General features: G+C 42.3%; 1 protein-coding gene across 3 annotated transcripts in view; it reads left to right on the forward strand.

The window, feature by feature from the left end:
• RALB (RAS like proto-oncogene B) overlaps positions 1–18,055 on the forward strand; it is an 80,208-nt gene that overhangs the window by 52,487 nt on the left and 9,666 nt on the right. For all 3 annotated transcript variants that reach the window (XM_073305063.2, XM_073305064.2, XM_073305062.2), the window contains exons 2-3: positions 4,538–4,702; positions 5,981–6,189. In XM_073305063.2, the coding sequence (XP_073161164.1) occupies positions 4,589–4,702; positions 5,981–6,189 (323 nt within the window). In that variant the 5' untranslated portion in view covers positions 4,538–4,588. The remainder of the gene's footprint in view (positions 1–4,537; positions 4,703–5,980; positions 6,190–18,055) is intronic.

The following is an 18,055-nucleotide window of genomic DNA, read 5'->3' on the forward strand; positions in this document are numbered from 1 at the left end:
TAATTAACTCCTGTAATTAGGCAAAAGGGAATTCTTTAAGACTACTTCTGTTTGAGTACTTTCAAATAAAGGCCATTGTTTACTGCCCATTCTTTCCTGTTTTCTAGCACACATTGTACAGCTAGCTTCTTTCTTCCTCATATCTAATGTAGGTATATGTAAAAACATCTAAACAAGCCACCACATAATATAAATCCTTTCCCCTACACAAGCCATACAAATGTGGTGTGTAAGAGATTTTCTTCGCATTTGTGACCCTAAGAACTCCTCAGTGCCAACTGGCAAAAAGTTCACTGTTCTGTAACAGTAACTCCTGGCAGGTGACAAACTCACAACACCCAATACATTTCTTTCATAGTATTTATCCAAAGAGGGTCAAGTGTGAGCTCTAATAAAAGCTTATGTCAAACTGATCCTCATGATCATTGTGAGATGCATGTACGGATAACATTTAAGGAGCTGTGTGATTGATATATATAGGAAAGTATGTTTTAAAGTCTGAATCAAAGCAGAGTTGACAAGGAGGTTTTGACCAGATAAAGGATGTATATTCACCTGTCTGCCTTGGTTCACATGTAAAATAAGCATTGTAAGCCTATTTGCATATGATGTCAGCATGAAGATATGAAGTCAGCAGCTATGTTCCCTGTAAGCTGCGCGGCTATGCAGCAGCCTATTTAGCACTGCGCAGACACTCAGGGAACCTGCCTGGCTGGGAACTACCGGGGAAGGGGCGGCCCAAACCCAGCCATGGCCTGGACCTGCCGCAGCCAGGGCGCCCCTCCCTCAGCCTGAATCCAGCCCTGACCTGGACCTGCCACAGCCAGGGGAAGATGCGCCTCTCCCGGGGCCCCAACCCTGGAGCTGCTGCTGTGGGAGAGGCACCCCTTCTCCCCTTCCCCTCTCCCTGCACGCCCCCCCAAGCCCAGGTGCTGCTGCAGAGAGAGAGAGCTGGGGGGAAGTCCTCTCTCCCCATCTCAGCCCTGGGGCAGCCTGCTCCCCAAACCCCTCATCCCTGGCCCCACCCCCAGAGCCTGCACCCCAGCCCTGAGCCCCTCATTCCCAGCCCCACCCCGGAGCCTGAACCCCTCGGCCTCATTCCCACCACATGAATTTTGTTATGTGCACTAATATAAAGGTGATGTGTCACATCACCTCTACATTGGTGCACATAACTAAATTAATTACGCCTGTGTGGGGGGGAAAATTAGAGGGAACGCTGGTCATCACATTGTGGAATAAACTGGGGCGGGGGGTCTCCTTGACCCTAGGGACAAAACAACTAACTCTGGGGATACAATGTGGCAAAAGAACACCTCTCTATGCTTCACTGAGGAAGCAAAAAGAATTTCATGAATGCAGTAAGAGGGATCCCAGCCTTGTTGGTTGGAGACTCTGGGTGATTGCTTTAGGCAAGAAACTATTTTAGACAAAGTTTTTAGCATGTTAAAGTTTTAGATTCTGGGAAACACTTTATACTTTTTTTGGTTTATATGTAAGAATTTGTTCCTATCATTATCCTTATTCACAATCTCTTAAATCTTAGTTTTTGATGACGATCTTACGATTGTTTTCACTATAAATATATCTCAGTGCTGTGATGTTATATTGGAGCTAATCTTCAGTTGACTCAAACAAGCTGGTGTATGCACTGTTCCTTTTGGGACAGCTTACCTTGTAATTTCTGAGAGTGATCAATGGTTAAGGTCTTGACACTGCAGGGGAATGTTTCAAGGCAGCTCAGAGATTGGGGTGCACCTGTTGTTGTCCTGCAAGGCAAAATAAGGGCTGACAGAGCACAGAGGAGATTGTGTAGGTAGCAAACAGACTGCTGCTGTTGGGAGCTGACACCAAGTGAAACACAAGCAGATTTTCCTTTCGCTGGAGGCAAGGGAGTGTAAAGTCCTGAGTACCCCCAAGGAAATGTCAACGTTTTCATGCAGAGCTGAGCCACTGTTAGCTACTGTGTCCTCCATCAGCTTCTTCTGTTAGTCAATGGCTGTTGATTCCAAATAGCTGTGAATTCACTGACTGTGTCTCAAAATGCCCTGTGTACAGGGTAGGAGGGAGACCAGAAGAGCATGATGGGATAGTAAGTGCCTTGATTCACTTGACTACATCTTCTCTCCCCCTGAGTCCTATCTTTGCTGAGTCCTGGGCCTTCCACAAGTTCAGGGGTCTGGCTGTTTGTAAAGATATGCTATTCTGTTTTGAACATGTTGCTGTAAAGACTATGAAAGGAAAATGGTGATGTTGCAGGGTGTCTTCTGCTGGTGAATGGAAACTAAGATGTTTCCCCTAGAACAGACTTCTCTTCCAGTGACTTCATTTCTGTTGTACCAAACAATACCATAACAATACAATGAATAGGATGTTAGTGGAATACACAGTATGGAGTCACTACAAGCTGTCCCATTCTAAAGTGAATATAGAGGTGTCTTCAAGACACTACATGTTGTACAGTTTTATAAGGGAACTGATATACAAACTAATTTTTTAATTAAAAGCAAGACTTATTGTCAGTTTCTTAAACAACGTACAGACAGTTGGCTTTATAGCATGGAATAATGTACCCCTTCTTCTAAGTTTAGAGTTTTTCAGTCTGTCCAGCAATTTAATCACATAGCAGGACATCCCTGAGTGTGTTTTATAACAATGAAAATGCCTTGAAATTTAACAATTAATCTAGATTTCTTATTGCATGAACATAAAGTTTAATAGTCTGTCCCTTTAAATGCTGTTTTGCTGCATGCTGGTCTTATTAGAACGCATTATTCTACAGTCTTGGATATGCCATTCTGAAATTGTTTGGTTAGCGACTTTTATCTGGTTGGAGATTTGTCCCACTTCTTACAAAAGCAGTGTTTCCAAACTTCTCAGAATGAAGTTGGCTACACCAGCCTCATTTTGGTGGAGCTACTTTCTGTTGAAATCTCCCTTCTCTGTTAATATTCTTTTCTCCTTCCCTTCTTCCATGGTGTGGCATTGCTTATGTCTTTTGACTTAGGGCCTGGTCCTGCAGCCACTACTCAGTGTGTGATTTCGTTGACTTCAAGGATCAAGCCCTTAATTTTAAAGTCCTCATGATAAGGACCCTATTGTCCTTGTATATCTGTATTGCACTGTATATGTCTATTGGACCATGTAAATATTTATTCCATTAACCTGTGGTTCCTAGTTTGGGAGCAGCTTATTCATCCTGGACTCTAAATCAGCATGTCCCTGTCTCCCAAATGGTTCAAAAGTAGAGTCTATCAGAACTGTGATTCTGTCAGCAGACTTATGAGATTCTTACCTCCACAGACTGACAGCCAATGCCAGAAATATCTAGGATTTTCTCTGAGCTGTATCTGCACGCTAACATTGAGCCTACCATCAGGTCCCTGCATTTTCATGAAGTTGATGATGTTGGTTACATCCTGTTTAAGAAAATGTAGCCACTAAACCTTATCTCTTCTCCTCCACCTCCCCTCCTTCCCCCCTTCTGGCAACATCTGAGTTAGGAGATAGTGGGGCTTAATTTCTTCCCTTCCTTCCAGCTAGTCTGTGATAGAATAGGATTAATTGAAAGAACATCTGTCACAAGTGAAAGTCCTAAACGTCCAGTTTGCACTACACACAATATGTACTTTGCTTGTAGTTTTGTGTCTAGGGGGTAACTTTTTCCATGTTCAAGTATGGAGGTTTGTTATGGGTTTATTTTAGCCAACCACTTTAGAGGAGGAATGGAAATTGTGATTGACACTTCCTCCTTGGGCTTACAAGAGAGACCTGGGAATGAAGAACTAGACTTGCAACATCAAAGAAGCAAAGAGATTGTCAAAAAGAAAAGGCAGAACTACATAAAACAAATAGTGTTATGTCATAACTAATAGAGATGTTCAGTTAAATGTATTTTTCTGTCTTGTCTGCCAAGACTTGCTATTGATCTTTGTCTGCTTTCAATTTGTCTGTAGGCAATAACAGCAAAAGTAATGCCATTATTTTTAAGGAGATCTAAGGCATAACACTACTGTCAGATTTTAGGTTTTAAGGAGCAAAACATTGAAAAGAAATATTTTAGGAAGGTGTTAATAATGTCATAATGGTATCTTTATAGTTTATTTTAAGCATGATCTTGACCATTCTTCTACCTTTTAGGTGGAAGGGGAAGAGGCAGAAGTCTCCTCTCCACAGAAAATTTCTCATTTGTAGTCCCTGTCCAGAAGATAAGTTTTTTGATTAAACTCTTGTGAATTGAGACTTAATCACCACTTCTTGAAAGTTGTTCTTTTCAGACTTCAAGTTTATTTGTTATCAACAGGCCTATAATACAGGTTCCTATTTCTACCAACGCGAATAATAAATGGCAAGAAAACATGCAAACTAATTCAGCCATACCATGTGCAGACTCTTCCAATGTGATTTTTTTTTGATTGCTAGAGGTGTTTAACAGTTTTTTTCTCTAACACCAAGGATACTGTTATATTCCATGTACAGACTTACAAAAGATTGTATACTTCACCTATGTGACTACTTCTGTCTTTTTTTCCTGCAGCTCTTAAATTAGCTGTTTGTTGGCACTTGACAACTGTAGATAACCAAGACGATGGCTGCCAGCAAGAACAAGAACCAGAGTTCTATGGCCCTGCACAAAGTAATCATGGTTGGCAGTGGAGGCGTGGGCAAATCAGCACTTACACTTCAGTTCATGTATGATGAGGTAAGAAGAGTTAGCACAGATTGCTTATTACGCTCCATGAATAATTGACAGTCATTCTGCTGGATTTTCCTTGTGCAATCAGTAAAATTATTCTAAAGATGTTTCAGTCCACCACATTGTCTCAAGTGTTGTTGGTGCAGTTAAACTGTGAGGTTTTTTGAGACAAGTTACGATTCAAGTAGAAGTAAACACTCTTATCTATTTTTGAGGCAGATGTTGATGAAGAAACAATGCAAAGAAGATTGCAGGCTTCCTTTCTGCTAATTCTTTAGTACTAATATACTGGGCTCAAGCCTGCTTTCAGTTTGCAGATGCATGTCTTGTAAATCAGTTTAAGTTCTGTAGCTAATTTTGCAAGGTCTACTCAGGGAGGCATGTGCATCTGTTAAACGGCAGGATCACAACTTCAATGAATAGGTGAAAAATGCAATCTCTAGTTCTGTTTTAAATAGCCTATGCCCCTTCTCTAGTCACTCTGACAACTGTTTGTGATAATAAGTCATTACAAAGGAAAAAAACACACTAAAATACACCCAACTAAAAAACCCCAAGAGGTATATCAATGGATGGTTTTTGGAGTCTGTCCTAAAGATCAACAAATGTGGACTATTTTTTACCAAGTTGGCGGAGTAAGTTCCAGAATCAAGCTGCTCTCATAGTAAACATTCTGGTGGCAACTCTTTCTCTTTCTTAATGTGTAGGGACCCCTGCTGGAGCACCTAGACCACAGTTGGTACAAAGATGTGCCTGGAACAGCATGGTTGCCTGGCGCTGAGTATCTGTGTCACTTATGTTTGTGTAGGTCGGAACCAGTACCATAAACCTCACCTAGAATTCATTAGCTGTTTAGTGTAGATTATAGAGCACTGGTGTATGTACTTAAAACAATATGCATCACTTAACAGTTGAGCTAATGTGTTCTGCACCTGCTTCAGCTTCTGAATTGATTTAAGGTGTATCTCCATGCAGAGGGCAGTTCAGCATTCTAACTGAGGTGACAAAGACAATAACAGTCCCAAGGTCTACATCTGAGAGAGAAGGTCAGAACCTCTCTCTCTCTCATAGTTAAAAAATACTAAAGTCATAAAACTGGCATGAAATAGTTGACAATGATTAAAATAAAAAGGTCTTTCAGGAGTATATATACATCGTACAATGGCCATTAAAAGTGGAGAGGAATGTGCTGAAGCAAATATCCAAAGGGAGGAGTGCCACATCTGAAAAAGTCAGGGGTACTGTAGATTATTATTATGATTTCCCCCTTCTTATGTTCCTCAGTTTGTAGAAGACTATGAACCTACGAAGGCTGACAGTTATAGAAAGAAAGTAGTTCTGGATGGGGATGAATTCCAGATAGACATTCTGGATACAGCGGGACAGGAGGATTATGCAGCTATTCGAGACAACTACTTCCGCAGTGGGGAGGGATTTCTCCTCGTCTTCTCAATAACCGAATACGAATCCTTTACAGCAACAGCAGAGTTAAGGTAAGCAGTGTAGTTGGATGGAGGGGGGAAAAAAGATTCAATTCCGCAAGCTGCTTTTTGATATTTTACGTGTATTTACATAGATCTGAGTAGGTTTGATAACATGAATATGGAATTGTGTTTGTGTGTTTTGTAGCTCAGTAATGGGTAAAGGATAAAAAGGTAAACTTACTGCTCCTGAGTTGCATAAGCAAACAGAACATGGAGTGTAAGACATCAGAAATCTTGTATCTGAGCTAACCCATTTTCCCTATTTAACTTCAGTTTATATATTAGGACAGTAAGCAACTCTTCACAATTCTTTAATTTTGGTTTGTATAATGCTCATTTTTCCCTGCCAAGTAGCTTGAAAATGTTTTTCTTTTGTCTTCTGTACTAGTTCAGATACTTGCGCAAGTTTTTCACAGCTAGCAGATGGTTCAGTCTCTATTTGCCACTCTCTTCCCCATTTCCCACATACATACACACTACAAAGGAGGTATAGCCATCTCTGATTTCAGTTGTATCCCAAAGGCACGCTGCTGAAAGGAAAGCAAAACAGGCCTAGTAGTCCTTGCACATGTCCCAGCGCCCTGTCTGGGATGATTTAGTTGGGGATTGGTCCTGCTTTGAGCAGGGGTTTGGACTAGATGACCTCCTGAGGTCCCTTCCAACCTTGATATTCTGTGATTGTAACAGCTTGCATGAAATGCCAGTGGCCTTGTCAAGAGGTTGAGCTGGCTCCCATGCTGGGATAGGCTCGCTCAGAGGCATTGGTGCCTGGCACTTTTTCCACAAACTGTAGTGCTGTAGACTCTGAAGAAGGGGCTTTCCTTGAGGAGTCCATCCAAGGCAAGAGGTCAGCCATAGTATCATTCCCAGGAAGAACTCTTCATGCCCCTTTCAAGCATTTTTTCCATTCTTCCTTCAAACGACACTCCTTCAGACTCTTAACTCTCTCACCCCCATGCATCCATGGTAGCCCTCCTAACTCCTCCCTATCCACTGTCTCTGGTTTTCGGTACTTGTCTCTCCCTCTCCAAACAATCAGCTACTCTTATCCTTCAGTGTTCAAGTCATTGACATCTTATGCATCCCTCTTAGTCTATCTGCTTGTTTTCTTGCCCTGGCTTGCTTGCAAGTCCATTAACAAGCAGTGAATTCAAGCAAGTTCCTCTGATCCATGGACCTGCAAAATATACATAAACATTGACACTCTGTACCTCAAAATGTATTCACCACTGTGATATGATTATGATATGTTTTAAACAATGCATGCCTTGTGAGGTATCATTTAAGAAGTCTTGATCTATTGAACATTAATATCCTGTTGAATTATATGCACTATCATTGTATGTGAAGTTATGAAATATTACTATATAATTGTTACTGAAATATGTGGTAAGTGGGAAACACCCACAGCCAGCCATTCAGTGGCAACAACAGAGCAATTAACGCTGACAAAACAGATTTACATTAAGATTGGCTAGACAGGCACTGATGGCCCATTAAGGAGAATCCAACTCTCCCAGTGGCCCTCTCAGAGACTCCTCAGAGGGCACTTACACAATGGAGGCAGCCTTACCCCTGTGACACAACAAGGATCTTTCTAGCAGCTGGAAGAAGGTATAAAAGAGGGACAGTGACCTCACCACGTGGCCTCTCTCCTCCCCATGTCAACACCTGGAAGATCATTTGGAAGACACAGACTGTGAACTGGGGAGATCGGTCCTAGGCTTAGAAGAGGATTCAGGCTGTGTATTAAGAACTGTAAACTGCCTGGAACATCTTGTGGGTTGAGAAAAACTGTTTGATTCAGATCTTAGGCTATGTTTACACCGACATTTTAAAGTGCAAAATGTCCCTTTTTTGTGCTAAAACTGTGGAAGCCTCTACACTTGTAAATGACTTTTTGCGGTGAAACTCAGAAGTTTTACCGCAAAAGAAAACCACCTTCACGAGAGGCATGCAGTTCTTTCCGCTGTTCTTTTTGCACTGTTGTGAAAGTGAAGACACCTTCTACCTGTGTAAACACCTTTTGGCCTCCAGAGGATATCCCACAGTTCCAAAAGTAACCACTCCGGCTAGCATCTCCACAGCTCTGACGCCAGGTAAATGGCTGTCCGCCCTTCCCCCCGTAAACCCCTGGAAGTTTGAAACTCCCTTTCCCTTTGCTTGTAGATGTGATGGGGAAAGTAGCCAGATAGCAGGGGATTTAAAAAAAAAAATGCCGCAAAAGAAACAGGGAAGTAATGGGGCTGCTGGGACATGAAGTAGTGCATCACGGGGCACTGAGCAGGGACCCAGAATGCCTTCTGCTCACCCTTCCCACAAGACCTGTCGAGAGAGCTGCACTGTGGGGTAGCTGCCCTGCAGCACTGCTCTCATCGGTGATGGAAGTGCTGCTATTGTAAACACTCTCTCTGACGCCTGAGGAATTGAGTACCCAAACCACCGCTTTTCTTTCACCGGTTCCCTATCACCGGTGAAACTTACAGTGCAAAACCTCTGCAGGTATAGACATACCCTTACTCAGTCTGATAAATTTAGGATTTAGAATGCAATTTTATTTTTATTTCTTATGTAACCAATTTTGACCTTTGTGCCTAACACTTATTATCACTTAAAATCAATCTGTAGTTAATACACTTATTTTAATGTTTTATCCTTACTGGTGAGTTTGTCTAAGCTTCTTGTCTAAACTGCTCAGATTACAAAGGCTGGGTGCATGTTCACTATTCTTTGACGAAGTGGCGAACTAATTAATGAGCTTGTATTGCTCAAGAGAACATCTTGAGCAGTGCAAGATGGTACATTACTAGAGTGCAAGAACATAGAATGGCCATACTGGGTCAAACCAAAGATCCATCTAGCCCCAGTATCCTGTCTTCCGACAGTGGCCAATGCCACGTGCCCCAGAGGGAATGAACAGAACAGGTAATCATCAAGTGATCCATTGCCTGTTGCCCACTCCCAGCTTCTGACAAACAGATTGGAGGGAATTGGCTAGAATCTTCCTGTATATTATTCATGAGTGACTTAGAGAGCATTCATGCAACTCAGCTGGGTGTGTGTAGGCCCTCTTTCTACTACATCTGCCTATCCTATTAACAGTCTACAGATACTCATCTTTGACAGTTTATGTGCCACAGTAATTACACAGTTAATCTTCATTCTGACACTTCATTTTACTCTGAAAATTCTCACTGTCTTGATCTAAAGTCCTGTTAATAGGTCATTTTGTTTCAACTAGTGTCCATCATCCCTGAATCACTCATGGTCCAAGCATCCAGCCAAAGTAATCACTCCACCCCTGGAGTGCTGAGTTGAGAAGAGGGCACCCAGACCATACCATAGATCTGTGAACTTTCTTGTGTTCCCATCCTGGGGTGTGCTGTGCAGGCCCAGAAGATCACTATCAAAGAGGAGGCCATGATTATTGAACATGTCCATGGACAGTCCAGTTCAGCTGTTATCAACTGTATTAATGACAATACAGTAGGATTTACCCTTACAGCCTGACAGTTGTGTGCATGAGCCTGAAGAAGAGGTCTGGCAGAGAAAGATACCAGCTATATTATAATCTTGGCAATAATTAGTTTCACGAGAGTACTTGAAGACTTGGAGAGCCTTCTCTCTTGGGTGGATAAGGGAAAGGTAGACTTTTGGCCCTAGTATCCTGGAATATTTTCAGGCTGGGCTAACTGTACCAACTAAACCAAAGTCACAGAATTCAGAGAAAAGGTAAATTCAATACCTAATCGGATACTGAGGTTTTTGAAAGCCATGGAGATCTGAGCCCATGAGGGCAACACCATCTTCTGCCCTTGTTCCTGCTTGGGACTTCGATCTTGGTGTTCAGTACTCTTGCACCCCTTCCAGCTGAGCCTAGGAGAAGGATTATGTTCCATTATTATTATTACAGAATTTGTTTTTCATCACAAAATGATTGGCCAGAAGGCTTGAAGAGCGAAAGGTGCTCTTAGAGAGAGAGCTTTATATGATTTTCCATAAGGATGAAGTTTGTTCTTAAGAACCTTTCCAGACGTCACTCCAAGGATGATATCTGTTTTCCATTGTAGAATGGAAAGTTGCCCTGCCCACTTTCTGTCCAGTCCCCAGAAACTGCAAAGGAGCATAGATCTAGTTGCTTGGATGCCTACATGGCACTAGGAGCTCACCTAAAAAGAGTGGCAAAACTTGGCTTTTAGAGACTGTTCCTCATATGCTAAGGACCAAGAAAAAGCCAAGCAGATTCCAAAATGGGATAAAGAATTGATTTGGGGCCGAAGAAGCACTTGAGAAATGGAAAGCACGTTTGACCCAGTGGATTCATTGGGGGTTGGGTTCGGGTGGAAAGAAGGAATGGGAATATTTGGGTCTAAGTTGTTGGCTAATGTTCATGAACAAAAGTGGTCCACCAAGTCGTCTTCTCAACGAGCAGATGGACGACTAAGATGGGCGATCTCTATCTGAAACACAAGCATCTGGACTGGTGTAGATCATCTGAGAGTGGCTGCAAATCCCAAAATGTTCCTATTTAACATAGATAATTTTGTCTTGTGTAGCAACATACTGTATGGCAAAACCTTTTAGTCTTTGCATAAGAAACACTGATGCCAGCATTGCTTTAAGGTGTGTGGACCCGTTATTTCTTCTGAGGCTTGCAGAAGTTGGAGTGTCACTTAAATATTCCTAACTGAGAAGGAAAACAAAAAGTCTGTTTTCTAGTTTGGAGCTAGTAATTTACGCTTCTTGGTCTGAAACCTTGACAGTGCTCCTTGGTAAATTTTTGCTAGAGAATTGGTCAGTTCATTTTTTCTTGTTGGTAAAAATGATCTTTTAAATGCTTCAGCTGTTAGTATTTTTGCTTCGCCTTTAAAATGCCTGTAGTATATTTTGATATTGATCTGACCTTTGTCTTCCATTGGAACATCACTTCCAGAGTTTCTCTCTTTTATTGAACATCTTCAATTTATAGTCTTAACATCAGATATTTTGAAATGACAAAAGCTTCGATTGCTGAGCCAGGAAATAGAACAGAATCTTATTTTTTGGTTCTCTCAAATAGTTGCTTAAAAATAACTGCCTACAGCTCAAAGTAGTATTTCTGCAGCAAATAAGACAGCTGAAAACCAATACTTATATTGTGTATAATAAAAAAGCCTTGTGGATAACAATATTAACAATCTGTAATGGGAATTGTGTACATATATGCAATAAAGTACCAATAACTTGGAATATAATACAGGACCCTTTGATTCTTAACAATGAATAAAAATATTTGAGAACTACAGAAATACTGAATCTGCTCTCTGAGGTCAGGTCTACGCTAGAAACTTACACTGGTGTAACATCTACACCTTGCTCAGGGGCTTAAAAAAAATCCACACCCCTGAGCAACATAGTTACTCTGATCTAACCCCTGGTGTAGACAGCACTATATCAACAGGAGAGCTTGTCCTGTTGACATAGCTACTGCCTCTTGCAGAGGTGGATTAACTACCCCAACAGGAGAAGCTCTCCCATTGGCATATTGGTGTCTTCACTAAAGCAGTGCAGCTGCGCCATTGTACACGTAGACAAGCCCTGAATAAAACCTCAAATGTAGCCCCTCACAAAGCGTGCCATCCTACTGTGATTTTTTTGCAGTTGTTGCATCAACAGTCCAGTATAAAGAAATAAATCAAAACACTAGCCCTGCATCCAGTTAGTAGTAAAACTCTTGTGCATTCTGATGACAAACAAGGAAATTTGACTACCTCATCAACCTATGATAAAAATGGGGCTCTTTGGGTTTTTTTTTTTCATTTTTAATTTTTTTTGTTTAATCTGTCCTTTCCCCTGTGTTTCCTGGGGAAAGAGAAATGGATGCTTTAAACTTGGAATTAATCCATATTCAGGAGAACCTACAACCCCGTACCCTCCTGCTTTTCAAGTTAGAAGGAAGATGCCCAGCAATGAGATGGATACCTTGAGGGAACTTAAATGATTCATCTATCCAGACAGCATTCAGCGTTGTTGGAATTCTGCTTCAGGGAAGTCTCCAAGTGGAGTTGCTGTCATTCAGATTTGCTTATGGTCCTTTCTTTAATGAGCTCTGAGGCAGGAAAGACAATTGGTTCTTTTTTTCTGTTACAGCTCTTTCCAGTTGTTCCTTGTACTTGCTCCATGACCCAGCACTTTGGGAACATTATTCAGGCAGTGCGTTAGGGGATAGGTAAAATTTTGACAAGCTCCTTAGGTGCAACAGAGAGACCTCCCCATCCGACTGAAGATTCTGCAGTTTTGGAGGAGATGCATCCAGGCTTCGTCTCAGCCAGAGAAAGGGCTGCTTTATTGTGGAGTCTTGGGGATAGGATTACGGGTAAACAACAGGGTTGGAGATAAGAGACAAGACCCAGAGACAACATGTTCTATCAAATGTGATCGGGAAACCCATTAATTTCAATAGGAGTTGAATAAGGCAGATTATGAATTTAGCTAATGGTAGTGTGTGTTTGGGCTGGTAACTGAAAGATTCTGATACCTCCCTGTGCCCGCAAGGGCTGGGGGGGGAAGATACCAGCAAAAGGAGGACACTCAGGCCTAAGAATAGTAAACTATGCTTTATTGAAGGAAGGAAGAACTTACGCTCTAATCTGTGCGGGGAGCCCCTAGGACGTGCGGAGAGGCTGCAGGGGACTCTGGTCGTTCAGGACAGCTGACCAGGCAGGACTCCGCCAGGGGGGAGTCCTCTGCGGCGCTATATTCTCCGCGCTTACATGGGGTCAACAGCTGGCTACATTCTTATATGTACGATTTATGCTTATTATATAAACTGTCTCGTTCACAGGCAAAATATGCTGAGCTATGCTACAATGTCTTTTGGCAGGGTCTGTCGGACAAAATTCATATAAACTGCCTGCATCCTCCGCTTACATCCAGTCACATCAGTCCACCACTTAGCTCCTCACCAATCTTCCGCAACCTTGCCCTACACTCCCTCAATTTGAAAATATGGGAGTTTTCCCCTTTCACCATTGAAAAGAAGGATTACCTACCCATCTCATTGGACAAAACACTAATTTAAATCTTAAGCTGACAATCACTTCTTTAATCTTTTGAGTTTTTGAAAATTGTATAGAAAAGCACTGACATGACAAAATTCATGTAAATGATTATTAGATTTTCTGTGATCAGATTCTTTATCATAGCTGTATTTCAAGTCAGGCTAGAAATCCTGCTGATATTCAGATTTTGATAGTTAATATGTATATTTGCTGTTTTGTCATTTTACCTGCCTGTGCGACTCTGAAAAGCTAACTGTTAGTATCTTGTGATTCTAATAGCTGGTTGTGTTCAAGTGCATAATTTTTCAGTTTTGTATAACGTGCACTTGAAGTGACCTTAATTGGAGCATCTGTTAAATACAATCAGCTATTAATGGGAAATAAACTGCAAGCAGCTACTTGTACTAGCTTCTCTGCCTAATCTTGATAGATGAGATATTGTATTAATTTGATTGCATGAAAAAACACAGTTGTGGGTGTTCATTATATATTGCTTCATCACATAATGAAAAGATATGAAAAATGAACTAAAAAGAACTGTACACTTCATTTCTTAGAAGACTAAAGAAACTACAAGTTGACTCCAGCATATGCTGCTAACACAAGATTTTCTAGTTTTGGCAGGAACTCATAACTTTCACTAGCTTCCTCGATGTTTAGACAATACCTTTGAAAATTATGCTGCTTGCTATTGTCTTAAACTCTTATTTTTATTGATTAAAAAGGTTGTTTTTCTTAAAGTAAATCAACTTGAAGGGGTAATAAAAGATGCCTTCAGTTATCGAACTGTAACCTTCCAAACTTATTTCATTGAGCCTTAAAGTGTTCTAGTCAGTCTTTTAGTAGAAGCAAACATACTTCCTTGTGGAGGAAGGGACATCTTTGTGGTTAGATCACAGGTCCTGGAGCCAGGGAGCAGGGTTTTGCTTTGTGTCAATGTGACCTTCCACAAATCTTTGAACTTTTCCCTCCCTCTGTTTTCCCTTCTGTAAAATGGAGATACTACTCCCCAATTTAGAGGGATATGTACCTATTTATAAAGCCCTCTGAGATCCTCCAGAGGAAGGTGCTATAGAAATGTAAAATGGTATTTTTTTTCTTAAGTTTAATTTATTTTCCATTTGTGGAGTATGGATAAATAAAAATATACATTAGATGTCTGACAGATCTTATTAATACTATCACAGCTTTTCTGTTTAGCACTTGTCTGTACAGAGACCGTGCACGGCAAGCTTGGGTGTAAATCTGCAGCGCTCTAGTCTGCTGCGCACTGAGTTGCTGTGTGGAAGAGCCCTTAGATTTATCAACCAAATGAGTTTATCACCATAAATATTTATCAACCATAAATATATGGTACAAGACTTTTGTTTCAAAGGCCATTTGTACTCCACTATAGAAGCTCTCCTTTACTGGAGTCAGATGAAGAAACAGATATGGTGTTCAGCCACACACCGCAAAATGTAACCTTTTCCAAGTGTTGCTTCCTGTGCATATTCCACATGTGGGGGTACACATGTGCACCATGAAACTTGAGCCTGGGAATTCTTGCAAATAGTGTCCATTGGTCCACTCCTGTGCTCTGGATCTCCTTGTGCTCATTACCGAGCGTATGTAAGGAGGTGCGGACTGACTGCCTCTCCAGTTCCTTCTTGCCATCGCATGTGCTGAGTCGGAATCCTCTGTGTCTGGAGTTATCCCTGTATATTTACAGAGATGAAAACAATAATTGTATATGGTTTTAGTGTTTCATAGTGTTTTTATAGCATCTGCAGAGTTAGCTTAGTTTCTCCACCCCAGGGACCATCTCTGTCCACAATGACTGCCTAGAATCCCAGGATTTAAACACTGCATCTCCTGTCCTCACTCCTTCTCAGTCAACAATGACACCAGTGCTGCCTTTACTGCCTTGGGGAGGTGCATATCCCTGCAAAGTGCAATATTTGTCACTCCTTCTCACCCCAGACCCAAGAGGGATGAGAGCTCTGACTAAGAAAATACATCATGGAGAAAGCCGGAAGACTCTCTTGTATACTGGCCGCAATCCTCTAGCAGCATGTCTGTGAGCACAAGCTCTGGAGCAGAGGCCAGAGGAGACAAAGACCCATTACCTCTGGCTTCTCTTGAGAGTAAGGAACACTCTCATAGACACAAAAACTGATTCCCCTTTAAGTCTGCTTCCAAGAGAAGGTTTCCCCCTCTGATACCGTCCAAGTTGGGTGAGTCTTCACATACAAGCTCCAAGGACTTAGGTCTACCTAGCCCTCCTGACCACAGAAAGAAAGCAGAGAGCATGTAGGAGCAAAGCTCCAACAGTTCCGGCCCCCATACTAACACCAGTGCTGACTAGGATTTCTAGCAAGGCAAAGGATCAGCATCCACCATTGCCAGCCAAAAGCTCCAGGAAGGACACTCTCTAATGATACTGATCTGGCCCCATAAGGATCTGCAAGGATCTGCCAACAACTAAGTTATTGTGGCACAGAATCTGGCATAACCAATAACCGGGACCCCTCATAATCTGGGACAGACTGAGACATATACTACCCCAAAGGATATCTTCCCCTTCCCAGACCCACAGTCTCCTTTACTTTCAGACCCAGTTCTTCTGACGAATGTTCTAACCCCAGAAGAGGATACTGCTGGAAGGAGGAGGATCTTCTCACCCACCTTCTCTCTCTAATGTTTGGATAATGTAGATAACGACTGTCTTCTATATAAACAAACAGGGTGGGGCAAGGCTCCTCCCACTGTACATGGGGTGGTCAACTTATGGAATTGGTGTATCCGAAATCACTGTAATGTACCTACCTGGTGCTCAGAACTCACAGGTGCTCAAACACTTTTCCAGCAATCCATGGGTGGGATTTACACAATTCAGTGCTGGGCAGCATTTTCCCTCAGTTGGGAACACCATCTTGGGAGCTGTTCGCCTCCCAGAAAAACAAGAAGCTCAATGTATGTTGTACCAGAGCAGTTCAAGGTCTGGACTCCAGGAGCGATGCCCTTCTCCTGTTCTGGACAGGCCACATGAGATACGCCTTCCCTCCAATCCCACTATTACCCTAGATTCTATAGAAGATTTGTCAAAACAAAACTCAAGTCATTCTCATCTGACTCAATTAGCCCAGACAATTCTGGTTTCTGGACCCTCCTACAAATTTCAACCCAGCAGCCTGTCAGCATTCAGTCCTTCCCGGAACTGCTAATTTAGGAGGCTGGCAGGATCACACATCCCAACCTGGACTCCCTTCACCTCATGCCTGGGTATTTGGATGGGTGTCAGACCTAGAGCGTTCATGTTCAGAGGCCATTCAAACTATTCTTAATCACAGCAGGAAAGATTCTATCAGAAAACGTTAACTAGTCCAATGGAGGCATTTCTCTGCCTGGGCGCCTCATTTATCAGGACTAGCAGGTATTCCTGCTACCTTAGACTTACCTCCTGACTCTCAAGACATCAGATCTTTCTAGTAGCTCTCTGTAGGGCCACCTAGCAGCAATCAGTGTGTTCCACCTTCTGGTAGATGGCTATTCTGTTGTTCACCCAGTAACAACCAGTTTTGTAAGTGGTCTGACTAGGACCTTCCCACTAGTAGCAAAGTAAACACCACAGTGAGACCTTAATCTTCGTATTTTCAATATTACGGGGCCACCTTTTGAACCATTCGCCATGTGCTCAATGTCTCATTTGTCCATGAAGGTCATCTTCCTGGTTGCCGTTACGTTGGCCAGGAAGGTGGGTGAAGGAAAAGCCTTTGTGGCAGACTCGCCATATGCTACATTTCATAAAGAGAAGGTATCCCTTCACTCGACCCAAAGTTCATCGCAGAGGTATCTTCCACGTTCTACATAAGCCAATCAATTCACTTACTGTGCACTTATTCACTCCAGGTTCTTTCCGGAGTCTCCTGCCCACAGCAAGAAGAGGAAACTACACTCTGTTGACGTCTGAAGGTAGAATGGCAATGCTCATCTAAGAATGAAACCATTTAGAAAATCACCCAGACTGTTTGTCGCTATAGTGGAGCAAGCAAGGGAACAAGCAATATGTGCTCAGCCTCTCTAAGTGGATGCTTGGCTATATACTCCTTTGCTATCCGTTAGTGTATTTCCCTCCCCCGGATGGGGTGAGGGCCTATTCTGCTAGAGCACTGGCAACCTCAGTAGCATCTCTTCAGGAAGTGCCTATGCTGGACACTTTGTAAGATGGCAACCTGGAGCACTATCTGTATTTTCATGAAGCGCTATGCTTCAGTCCAAGTCTCTTCTGTCAACACAGCCTTTGGAATTGCAGTGTTTGATCTATACCACCTGCATCCTCAAATCCCCCCCCCCCACCACCCCCATTTGATCACTGCTTGACATTCACCCATATGTGGAATGCACACAGGGACTAGAACTCAAAGTAGTAATGGAAGTTACTTATCTGTAACAAGATTCTTTGAGATGTGTTGTCCCTATCTGAATTCTGCTACCTGACCACCTTCCCCTCTGGTTTGCCTCATGACTGGATTTGTGGTAGAGAAGGAAGTAGAGATGCGGTCAATCTGCATCTCCCCTTACACCCTTGGTACTGAGCAGAAGACAATCCAGGGCACAGGCACGGACAAACAGACAATACTTGCAAGAATTTCCAGTCTCAGTCATGGAGTGCACATGCATATCCCGCATATGGAATACACATTGGGATCACATATCTGAAAGAAATTCCAGTTACAAGTAACCTACCTCCATTTCCTGTAACTTACAATTTGGGTTCCTATCTTCATTGGGCAGTACCGGCTCTGAGCTTGCAATGTTACCACTCTAAATTTGGAATCGTTTACCCATTAGTG

Source organism: Lepidochelys kempii, chromosome 11, assembly GCF_965140285.1.
Source record: "Lepidochelys kempii isolate rLepKem1 chromosome 11, rLepKem1.hap1, whole genome shotgun sequence".
NCBI lineage: Eukaryota > Metazoa > Chordata > Testudines > Cheloniidae > Lepidochelys > Lepidochelys kempii.